The sequence below is a fragment of the Gasterosteus aculeatus genome, chromosome 7, assembly GCF_964276395.1.
Source record: "Gasterosteus aculeatus chromosome 7, fGasAcu3.hap1.1, whole genome shotgun sequence".
Lineage (NCBI taxonomy): Eukaryota > Metazoa > Chordata > Actinopteri > Perciformes > Gasterosteidae > Gasterosteus > Gasterosteus aculeatus.
In genome coordinates, this window is record NC_135694.1 from 8710497 (window position 1) to 8723026 (window position 12530).

Below are 12530 nucleotides of genomic sequence, written 5' to 3' on the forward strand. Positions count from 1 at the left end.
TCATACAAACCGTTTTGTCCAACCGAACTCCGCAAACAGCAGGTCTGAATGGAAGCAGATGCATGCAGAGAGAGTAGCTTTGCGTGATGTCGGCCACCGTGCAGGCGTGAACCTGTTCTGTTGTGATTGGTCGGGTCGGATCCATTCCGACAACAACCAGCCCCTGTGATTGCTGCATCCTTTGCAGGATGTAGACAGGCCCAACGTTTCGTTACCCTTTGGGATGGTGATTTGCCTTCCCGTTGCTGTTTCACCGGAAGGAAGACGATTAGAAATCTGGTCTAATGGCCAGTTTTGATAGCCGACAAATTTTTAATGCGCCTGATAATGAATGACATATCGATTTGGTTTGTTCATTTCCGACAGGCGGAAATGGATCAAAAAGTTGGAGGAGGTCTATCTCAGCCTTTGTAAATAAACACTCATAGTGAGTTCTGAGTGTACATTTCAGCAATCTGTCACTCCCAAAAGTCCTTTTCAACTCATTTCGACAGGGAAGTAAACATGTTCTGTTACATCAACTTCAGACTGATGGCTGAAATGAGGATGATGACTGACTTTAATTCCAATTTCAATTTATGATTTCTAATTATTGGCAGTGACTATGGCTGACATGCCAACACAAACTCAGGACAAAGAAAAACCCTTGCGCTCTTGGCGACCTCTTTTATTGTGTGGAATGATTGATTATTTTCATAATAGCCAAATGTAAAACCATAATGAGACATTTACATGTCATGCAGTATCACTGACCCTGAAAACATAACAAATTGCGAGTGTATGCTTTAGCAAATCTGTTCTGGCCACCCAGGCACATATTTAATGCATGCAAGATTCTAAGGAAAATGTTCAAGTGCAAATGTAAAGCAAGGCCCTGGCTAATTTACCACTCATCGGTTCAATCCAAATATAATTACCGTAGTGTATCTGTTGATTGCTGAGCAATAACGGAAATTAGCATCTTCATTTTTAGGAATATCCTCGGCTGTAATTAAGTTACAACATCTAGAAAAGATACAGACGCTCTGCTGAGCATTTGTCAGTTTTATTTCATCTTTGGAAAAAAAAAAAGAGAAAAGGAAAAGTTTGGTCTTCGAAAACATTGATATCTTTTTCATGTCATTTCATTGTCAGCGTTTAAAAATACTTTACTCTTTACTACGACATTTCCAACATCAACACTGTATTCAGAATGGGGTTAATTCATGCATCGACACACTCATGGTCAGATTGATATGAAGATGAACACACACACACACAAAGAGGGATACAAGCAAACAGCCTTTGTAGATTGTTAATTGTTGATGTTTTACTCTCTGAGGGCATTTTTTTTAAACAAAACCAAACATCACCAAAACAACACAAAATGATTGTGACAAGTTGACAAAGCAATTATAAAATAAAAGAAGAAATTTAAATACCACATAATTATATCAAAAGCACTTTGTGACCTCAAAAATAGGGCTGCATTGAATAATGAAATGAATAGTGGATAATTATTGAGAGAGAGAAAAGACAGGTAAAAAATAAATATATACGTACAGATAAATAGTGCCTGATTAATAAACTCTCGCTCTCTCACACACACACACTAGTGACGTTTCAAAATGTGAAATGCAGCAAAGCACAAATAATGTTTTTGAAAATACTGGCTCTTTACAAGCTGGTTATTTTTGCATTCAAAAACCAAATCCTTTACACGATATCTTAATCTCAAGTTAAAGTTTCACAAAGCATACAACAGCATTGAGAGAGGAACTCCATCATCATTTGGCAGGGTCGTGACCGACACTGAGGACACGGAGGTCGTGCCCTCTGTATTCTTTATCTAAATGGGGTTTAAGCAAATTGGGAGGGGAGACATTCAACGATTGAAACCATACTCATGGTACGTATTGGACTTGATATGTTAAAATGTGATGACTTTCTGTATGTGGCTACTAGGTCAATAAAATACCTATAAATCTAACATACAATATAAATCTTTTTTTTATTAATAATCTCCACATCCCAAACTCAGATGTCTGTTAATACACATATGCAGAGCAGAGCACTTAGACTTAACAATGACAGTGTGTAGTGTAAAATGACTGGGATGTAGAATGAAATACAACGGATAGTGATACAAACAAAAGGAGAGGCACATGTAACACAAAGAAAAGGAGGAAGGAAACGCATTTCATGAACACCGTGAACGTACACGTAATGTGTGTTGAAACGTGCCCGCAGAGAGAGGAGGAAAATGAATGAGAATTGTCACGTTCACTAGAAAAAGGGCAAGCGGATAAAATGAGAAACATCAAAAGAGAATAACACACACACACACACACACGTCTCACACACACCAGTAACAGTCAAGAAGACAATGGCTTGCAGATAGATGGTCGCTAAGCAACAGTCGAGAGACTAGAAATACGCTTGCGTTTCTTCACTCACTTAAAAAGCATGTGCACACAGATGCACAACCGCTCGCTCTCTTTTGTCTTCCAGCGAGGCTGATCAACCTTTAAAAAGCCCATCATTCTAAATCAGTCCCAGGATTCTTGCGTTACCGTGGCGTCAGCAGCCACGTTGACCCGCCCACTCATTCTCAAACTGGAAACGGTTACGGAAGCCACTGAGAAGCACAGTTTGGCTCCTCGGAGTCCCAGGAGCCACGACGACAAGCCAGTCATGTCAAAACCGGTGTGCGAGAGGACTGTAGTAGCTAAGACAACGGAAGGATCTCGATGGTTAGTCAGACAGCCGGTGGAAGTGCAGGTTGTTTTGGATTTAGTCAGGAAACTTTGGATTTATGTAGAAAGATTCCAGTGCGGACGTTCGCTCTGTCATTGTCATATATCACAACGTCGCTTGGCCAGTCTCCATCTTTGGATCACACTGAAATATCTCTGCAGCTCTTTAACAGATTGCCAGGAAATTTCATAACATGTTGCCAGGACGATGACTTTGAGTTGTCCACCATGACCGGGTTTGAGTGAAAGGTCTAGACAAATCTTTGAATGAAATTTGGTACTGAAGTGAGTCTACAAGATCCAGGGAAGCTCCTATGTGGTCTGCAAACGTGTCTCCAATCTCTAGACAGCAACGTTAAAACTATTATATTTCTTTAAGTAGAGCAAGAGGATCTTAACAGGTGATGCAACGGCTCCAAGCCAGGAAACAATTTTTCTGCTTTTTGTGGATTTTCTAGAACTAAATTTAAATTTCTCATTCCCTTCATCGCTCGATCGAGTGCAAGGAACTGGCGTTGCATTGAAAATGTCACATTTGACCAAAGGGTTATGCATATACAGTCATTTTCGCCCGTCAGATCGACGGGCCTCCGCTCCAATTCCCCACTTGTCTTGCATGAACGCAAGCACTAATGTTAACAAGGCCGAGCTCGTGTGGCGTCGAGCCCGGGTCACGACTGAGCTGGTTTTGTAAAGCCTGCATTTACGTTGAGCTGAAAGTGGTGGGTAATTTCTCCATAGTTTACAAGGCAGGTAAATTGTTGTTTTCAGTGCCATTTTCCCTTAGTCAACAGGGGTATAACAAATAGCTAAATTATTGTTTTACCTCAGGATTTTCCTTCCACGATGTTGTTAATAAAAGGATTACATGTGATAATGATCTGCGCTGACTAACCATGTGCCATCCGTCCTGTCCAGATCCAGTCTGGCCCCCGTGCTGTCGGGCTATCCACATAATGTGAATATGGAGTTTATACAAAAAATAAAAGCATGGTAGATCTCAAATAATCCGCGGCGGAATGTTCTCGTGAAGCTATTCTGACATCACACTTTCACACTCACACACCCAATGGCTGAATCAACAAACTTTTTCACGAAAACACAAAACATCTGCACAGCTTTTGACACAGGCTCATATCCATTGAAAATACCACTGCGTAAGCACATTTATCCGTAGTGTGAACACCTTGATAAATTTAGATATTGAAGTTGTACTTTTACATCTAGCAGCTTGTGGGACTCGTTCAGTGCCTGCGAGGTCAAACTGCACCATGAAAATGATTGGTGGTCTGTGACAGTGTTCTTCTAATAGATCTTTGGATAGCACAGGTTTTTTTTTTTTTTTCTTGAGTACAAAGCACCGTCCCAACATTACAGCTGCTGCAGTCCTGCAACATTTCAAAGCTGCCATCCGAGTCTTCTCTCCGTCTCTGAAACTCTGCTTTCATGTGCACCATCTTACAGCCTTTTCCCTTGTGAGGGATTTTATTTAAATGTATTCTTGCATGGTTTTGCAGAGGTAAAAGGATTATCTTTTCATCCACTTACAAAGAGGGTGTGGGGGGGGGGGGGGGGGGGCTTCACATAAATTAAATGCCAATGTTTTTCTCACACACATCAATAAAAGTTTCTTATATTATCATGAACAATTAGAAACACTGTATACGGTCATAGTTCTCATTTTTCAACACTGCAGTCGCCATCTACTTCTTTGTGGTTGTCAAGGTCACAACCGGCGTAATCCTTCATTCTGAATGGTCCCATTTTGGTCTTGTTAGTTGATGTCTCTTGGCGTTACATCATTTACTACCAAGTTCCAGTTTCAGTTGTGCACGTTTGTTTCACGTGTAAACGGTGCACATCACGGAGTGTAGTGCACAACGTTTCTTCATCGCACAAAAGACAACGATCACTAGGGGGACTTTTTACCCCCCCCCCCCCCGTGCTTATCACACAGTCATTTTGCTTCTTCATCCCAACTTCATCCAGGAGCTGATCCAACATCTTGATCCTCCATGTTACATTCTATCCTACAAACACCTTGAAGGTTTTTTATCTCCAGCTCTCCAATCTACAGTCATGTCTTTTGTATTTTTACAATTGCACGGTAACAACATCAACACGTGACGCCATCGAAGTTTGGGGGGGAAAAAAAAGGGGTGTTTTTGTCAGACAAATTAGGCTTTTTATTGGCATAAAAGGAGCAGGGCTTGGGATTGGCTTAATCAAAAAGAAGGTTGGTTGGTAGTGACTACAGTATTTCATTATCACAACTTTAAGACAATTCCTACAGGGGAGATAAGAGTAAGGCAAGAGGGGGATGGAGGAAATGAATACAGTGCGTGTGTGTGTTTGTGCGGTTGGGGGGAACAACTATTTTGCACAGTGTATTCAAGAAGAGAAGGAAAAAAACATCAATTGTCTGTTTTCATCTTGCCTTTTCGCCCACAAGTTAGTGAATGGTCTTCCACAGGAGATTCACCTGAGGGCCCCGAGGTGTGTGTGTGTGTGTGTGTGTGTGTGTTTGGGTGTGCATTTGGGGGAAGAGGACTTTAAAGTAATAACTCACTGCTAGTATAAGATGGAGTTCAGTGGGTACACAGGAGGATCCACCAAACTCGCGAGGACGACAAAGTAGAGGCGGAATAACCGAGAGAGAGTGAGAAGGGGATGTAGAATGCTTTTCCCATCTGTTCTTATTTTAGTATTTCTCTGATCTCGTCATGGACTTTATCCAGACTTTAGTTGCCTCGAGCCTGCTCTCTCACTTTTGGGCAATTATCTCTTTTCCTTCTTCTTCAGAAGCCGGCCAACAGCTCTCCTTGGTGTCTATCTCTCCTGCTCTCCCGCTGGTTTGGCACTATACTGGGACATATCAGCCTTTTATATACTATCAAACAGCGCTGTGCACCAATCATCACGGATGATTAAGGTGACAACATAAAAACCTGCAATTTTCTCATTCATTCTTTCTGTTAAAAGGGATTTATTATTCTAGAAGTTTCCCATCAGTGGATGTAAGACGGCTTTTCTTTCAAAAGCTGCTAATGCCGACGCACGTTTGGATATAGTTTGACACTTTTAGTGTTTTGTGATGATACTCATCTTTTCAGGAAATTAATAAATACAAAGAATAGAACTCTACACTGAAAACTCTGCCCATACGGATCCACCTCTATGACTCATCGTTCCCATCTACACTCTCTCTCTCTCTTCCCATTGGCAGCAGTTCTCTCTCTCCCCTCTCCACTTATAACCCTGGTATATGGCAGTACGCATCCAGCGACGCCAGCAGGATGTAAATCAGCCACATGGAGACAAACAGCAGCGACGTTATCATCTTGCATGTCCGCGGTCCGCCCAGCTCGCCGCCGGCCACTGACGCCCGCCGCCGGTACAGCAGCGTGCACACACACAGCCCCGCCATGATGGTGAAGAGGGTGACGGAGAAGGCCAGGTTTCCCGGGTCCACCCTGAACACCTCGCCCTTGGAGCGCCAGAAGACGGCCGCCATGGTCCACGCCACGCCGATGCCGAGGAAGACGTTGACGGCGTTGGAGCCGGTGACGTTGCCGATGGAGGCGTCAGCGTACTGGTCCTGGATGGCGGCAACCTTGCTGGCGAACGTGTCTGGATTAGAGAGGAAAAGTTATGAAATGTAAACAGGGATTATATAGCATTACTATTCAACATGGATGGAAATAAGTGTCATGGAAATTATTTTTAATGATCTTTTATAACAGGCCCCGAGGAAGGAACCCCAACCTAAAATGGAGTATTAAACAATACAAATGTAGGTCCATACGTTTGCCTTCCATTTGACACGGTTGTTTAATTGGTATATATATATATATATATCTCAACCTCATACATGATGGTATTGGGTATCACACAAGGCCACTTAGAACCAGTTAGCATGAACAGCTGTTGGTATTCATAGAAATAATTACATATTTATTGGATATTTATCATGTTGTAATGAGTCAACAATCTTAGGTGATGAATCTTTTTGACCATCATAAAAGGACATTATATATTTTTTCTTATTCTTAAAATTAGACTGTGGGTCTTTCTTAGTTCGGAGTCACACACTCTGTCGTAAAACACAACGCCGCAAAATAATCTGTATTGAAACAAGCAGTGAGCCATCATTCAAAATGAAATAAGACTTTGCATTAATCATTTGAAATGCTTGGCTCCGAGTTGAAAGTAAACACAGAAATGAGCTATTGAGTTGGTGATTGCTGACTGTTATGTTTGCTGGTTGGTTTACCAGCTGTTTGCCCTGTAAGTATTCCTAGACAGTTAGCAAAACTAGCCACGTTTATTTTGATTATTTTGACAAGCATTTGAAATGAAGAATATTCCGTTTAAAGTGAATGAAAAGCTCTTGAATGATTGTCCAAAATGATAGCCAGCCACAGTCAAAACCCATCAATTTAGTCAGTTATATACGTCATTTTCCAACTATATACTGAAAATGAAACATCAATTTAACCAGGATTACTTCACTCATTGTTCCTTTTCCGTAATCCGTAGTTGTACATCATCATCAGCCTCAGATGGAACAAATGTGGATTTAATATATGCTGCAAATTGCTTTAGTTGCATACGTATATGCGTACGTGAGTGAAGCATTTCCTGCAGCTATTGGGTAAAAAGCAGAGACTCTCGAACTGGGTTGGCAGGGAACACCAGGGGAACAGCTGCCAGTAATCGCATGCCCGTCTCGGCTTATTTCTATTCATAGACAGAGACATAGAGTGAAATAAGGGTCAATTCTCATGTGAATCTCAGCAAGATTATTTCAAATTCCAGCCCCAACATTTGAGAAAAATCCTCAAACTTTCTTGGGGGGTGATGAATCTTAATAGACCCATCGGAGTCATAAAACTGAACATTACAAGAAAACTTTTGCATCATATATTTAATATTCAGCAAGTTTGAAGTGATGTATATTCACAAGCTGTTGTGAATTACTTTCCTAAAGATCCCGATTATTAAAGAATACGTGGTACTTTCATAAACCGTGTGTACCTGGACCCAGGTTACTACCTGTAATTCAAATTCTCAATTTCAAATAATAATTCTGTGCACTAGTCCTTACTGTACAGTATGATCACATCACCTGCGTAGGTAGTGCTGGGCCACAATACTTTTTTAAATCTGGGGTGAGTGACCCTTTAATAATCATGTCCAAGAAAAAATGCATACTGCGCCAGAATGAAGACAATCTGTGACCTCCACAGGATTTGTGATCAGCGTTTGTCCTCTTAATTGCCTCAATCTGCAAATCTGGTCTAAATTGGCTGGATAATCCTTTGGTGCCTTCTTATTAATAATGCAGAAAAGTGTCATGCCTAAGGAGGGAAGGGTGCAGGAGAGAGGAGAGGTATGTTTCTAATAAGCTGAAAGGAGATCTCAATGTACTAAGGGACCCATTTTCACCCAAATCCACTTGCGTAACTCAGCACACGGGTCACAATGATGGATGGAACAGTGAAAACCCAACATCCAATAAAAGGAAGGGAGCGAGCGAGTTAGCCAGCTAGAGTTAGTTAGTAATAAATTGACCGGGATGGGGAACGAGAATGTGAGAGAGCGAGGAGGGAGACACAACAGTGTGGGAAAAGATCAAATAAAGAAAAGTGAAAACAACATCAGAACAGGGGAGAAAAAAACAAGACAAGCCCCAAAAAATATCATGGACATGTGAGTTGTGGACCAACACACTAATAACGGATGTGTAATCTGTCGCACACGGGTATATCGGGTTGGTGGAGGAATTGATTCAAACCTCGCTTAAAGCCTTCAAGGAGCGTGGAGGAGTAGCAAAGAGCATTTTCTATAAATCATATGAGGGGGGGGGATAAAAAGGTTGACGAGGGGAAGAAGGAGGGGAATTGAATTAAAGCCCCGAAACAACGCATCCCCTGCAGGAGGAGGCGAGTCCAGGCTGAAGCCTTGGTGATGGAGACGACGTTTTTACAATTCAATTTTTATTGCCAGCGAGCCCACTGAGGGCGGCTGCTATTGAAATCAGATGGAAGAGAGGCGATAACTCATCTGTTATTGTTTGCACGTCTGGCACATTGGAAATTTGGGATAAGAAATATGAATCACACTTCCCCACTGCCTTGGTGGGGGGAGTTTTGGGCTCGAATGTCATCTCATGTCAGTCAGGAATCATGTGCTGTGAACAAAACGTGAACTTCACGCGTTCATGAAACCGCCCCCCACTCACCTGGCACCGATGTCCCCAGCGCCACGAACACCACGGCCGTCACCGAGTCCTTCAGCCCTATCGTGCAGCCGAAGTGCGACGCCAGATCGCCGGTGACCGCCGTCAGCACGCCGATGAGCGATATGGAGACTATGAAGCAGGCCCAGCCGTTCCAGTACTCCGTGGGCGGGACGAAGGCGAACAGGACCTTCCAGAAGACGGTGAGGAAGTGCATGATGTAGTCGAAGCAGGACGGCAGCCGCTCCTCGCCGCTTTCCTCCTCGTCGTCATCTCCTTTTGTGCACGCAAACGTCGAGGAGGAGAGAGAGGAATAGAGGAGGGGAGTGAATGGACAGGAAATGGACACGAGGTTTAAAGTTGATTAATACTAATTATGGTTTTACAGTGAGTTAAACCACAATTGGGGCTAAAGGGCACTATGGTGCTTAGTGTTAACAGAGAAGGAATTGCCTGTATGGGTTATGTAGGATAAGCGATGAATCTAGTAGACCTCGAATAGATAGATACACAGATATAAATGCAGCAAAAGGTTCAAATTAAAATGCCATTGCATACCTTATTCTCAGCAATAAGCATGGTGCACACTGACTGACCACATAATGTGTTTGACGGTTCTAATTTGCGGTGCAATTTCCTGTTTCTGTCATCATGTAATTGGTTAAGGATGCACAGCGTTTGCATCTGTTCGGTTTTGTCTGGCAAACAAAGCATGCTTAGACTTTGTCCAGCCGCTGTCTGGATATAGTGATAACAAGTTTATTTAATACTGAGATGATGAACAGTAAAGGGCACAATGTGCAGACGTGCTGATCGTCTGAAGAATGCTAAAGATGCTTAAGAGTGTGTGTGTGTGTGTGTGTTTTACCTGCACTGACAGTTACAGCATTGACAAACTGTTCCCTCCAGCTGCTGCTTCCCACCACCAAGGCCAGGTTGGTCTTCTTGATCAGTTTATCTACTGTGCTCTAGATACACACGCACACACACACACACACACACACACACACACACACATAGCAAATATGCAAGTGCAGACAGACGAGGCAGAACAAGAAAGACACAATCCTCAAGTTGTTAATTCACTCGTAGCCACATAGAAGAGGGAAACCTTTCAACTAGCATTATAATAGTGTCAGGTGCTTGGATTATTATCTATGTAGTTTTCAAGTTTTTTCAAATCAATACCAGTGTTTGGTCACAATCAAGGATTTATATATCTATATATGTGGCGAAGGGGTTAGAGAAGGTGTGCTGGGAAGCACAAGGTTGTTGGTTCGATTCAAGGCCGCCCCATGTTCCATGTCGAAGTGTCCCTGAGCAAGACACCTAACCCCTAATTGCTCCCTGGGCAAAAATGTGAAAAAAGCCATGGGTTTAAAGTGTAATGTAAGTCGCTTTGGATAAAAGCGTCTGCTAAATGACATGTAATGTAAATGTAATAATATATATATATAGACATATACTGCATAGGGAAAATCCACTATTGCATAGTAGCAGATGGAAGAACTAGCATTGCATGCACAAGCAAACTAAAGAGTGACAGAGCCTTTTTAACCTTTTCAGCCTGCCTAAGAAGCGTATTTACTGCTCTCTGCTCAGGCACACGCGCACACATACAAAATGACACAGATGGACAAATGAGCAAATGAAATGTGCAACAAGAACATGATTGGTTACATTTTTGAGACAACACACAAGAGACAAAATCGTTTTGAATTAAAAGAATCATGAAAAAAGCAACACAAATGACATGACAATGCACACTGTAAGGACAGCCGAGACAGAAGCCTTTGGTTTATGCTGTATGAAAGGTCAAGTTGTCTCTAATGATCCGTGGCTAAATTACAAGATTCGTCTAATATACAATATGTGTTACACGACCAAGCCAATGTGGTTCTAATGAATCCTTCACCCTTTGCACCGGGACACTTCACTTCAAACTGTTTAGCTCCAATTGGTAATTTAAGTCATTCATGTTTTAGGTTGATATTCAATGCGGCTGACTTGAAGGCGACCAAACTGGCGGTTATTGTTATTTAAACGTGATTAGCTGGTGATGCATTCTGCAGAGCTTCTGATATAACGGTTGAAGGGAAACACTTACATGCACACAAATGGATTATGCAAATGTTAATATAACACGTGCAAAACCAACACGCTTACCTTGAACTCGTAGGACTCCTCTATGATCACTTCCACTTGGGTGTGTTCGCCCAAGCTTGGACAGCCCATCTTGGCCACTTCCTCGTCCTCGGCTCCCACCAATGGCTTGTTCTCATTGGAGTCCCCTGCACGAAGGGAGGAGATACGACATATGATTGAACTCTCCTGCAATGTTTTTGCTCCGGGTAATTGGCAAAATTACCTCTTAAATGCTGTAGAGAGAGACAATACTTCCCATGTAATCGACTGAGAATTAGCATTCATTCATTCAGATTTTGCCTGCCATTTATACTGAAAATTGTATATATAGAACTCTTTTTCATTTATCTGGTTTTGCTAAAGCAGCAGAATCAGCGTTATGATTTTGCTGGGGCATTATATGAACACTTTGTGCAAGCGGTTGTTAAAGTCTACAATGTAAATGCCATTGTTCAAACATTGATGGGCCAAATAGGCAATCCAAGCCTCCGTGGGAATGTGACAATTATATTTCCTCCGTAAGGAAACAAAGCACAAGCTTTAGTCTCTTCATGACTGACATTCAGAGTGCCGACCTTTACGCCTCGCAGCTCTGACACTCTTTCTCCAGAGGAGGCACAGCATTAAAAGCACGTTAGCAGAGCAGCAGCGTTTCTGTTGACAAAGTGAGCGTTCAGGTACAGTATTGATAAACCTTGTACCATCAAAACCGATATTGCAACTGATGAAAAAACAAACAGCCTGAACTTATTTGAAATATCAGTTATTCACTTTTGATGGAATTCTGTGAGTAGAGCTTCTGGAGTCCTGTGGCGCGTGCTGGACCACTGGACAATTCTACATTACAGACAGTATGTAAGACATACTGTCTTTTGACACCCTCTGATTCAGAAACTTCCTCCAGTCATCATATATATATATATATGTATTGTGTAATTTAAGTAAGTATGAGTAAGAAAGATATATAGATGTTTCTGCCTGTAACTGCTTGTGTGGGCTCCAAACCCCAGTTTCAGAACCAGTAATGGTCAGACGTATATTAATGATATATTATTAATGATTGTGTAAATTACACAGGGCTGAAGGAAAGAGTAAATTAGTGAGGAAGAAAGGACAGGGTGAACAAAGACAATCTCTTTGTCAAGTGAAAGGACTCAACAAAAGGTACTCCAGATTCCTTTTTTTCCTTTCTGTCATCTTGCTCATTTTCGGCCCGTGGAAATAAAACAGGAATGTCACAGCAGGACGAGCTGCAGGAATCACTTATTGACTCGGCGCTGGTTCTCTTTAGCCTTGAGTCACCTGCCAACGACTCGCTGTCTGCCTGCTGTAATGAGCCTTTTAAAACTTCAACTGAAGCTTTCTACATTCGTAAAAAGTAGAAAGGCTGACATGTGAAGGGCGAAGAA

At 42.1% G+C, this 12530-nt stretch overlaps 1 protein-coding gene across 4 annotated transcripts in view; it reads right to left on the reverse strand.

Moving 5' to 3' along the window:
* Positions 1-1029: 1029 nt before the first annotated feature.
* LOC120822178 (sodium/calcium exchanger 1) overlaps positions 1030-12530 on the reverse strand; it is a 68197-nt gene continuing 56696 nt past the window's right edge. For 3 of the 4 annotated variants that reach the window (XM_078106408.1, XM_078106409.1, XM_078106410.1), the window contains 5 exons: positions 11143-11267; positions 10535-10570; positions 9845-9944; positions 8980-9252; positions 1030-6365 (listed from right to left, as the gene is read on the reverse strand). In XM_078106408.1, coding sequence (XP_077962534.1) covers positions 5986-6365; positions 8980-9252; positions 9845-9944; positions 10535-10570; positions 11143-11267 — 914 coding nt within the window. In that variant the 3' untranslated portion in view covers positions 1030-5985. The remainder of the gene's footprint in view (positions 6366-8979; positions 9253-9844; positions 9945-10534; positions 10571-11142; positions 11268-12530) is intronic. The other variant, XM_040181622.2, reaches the window with a different exon arrangement.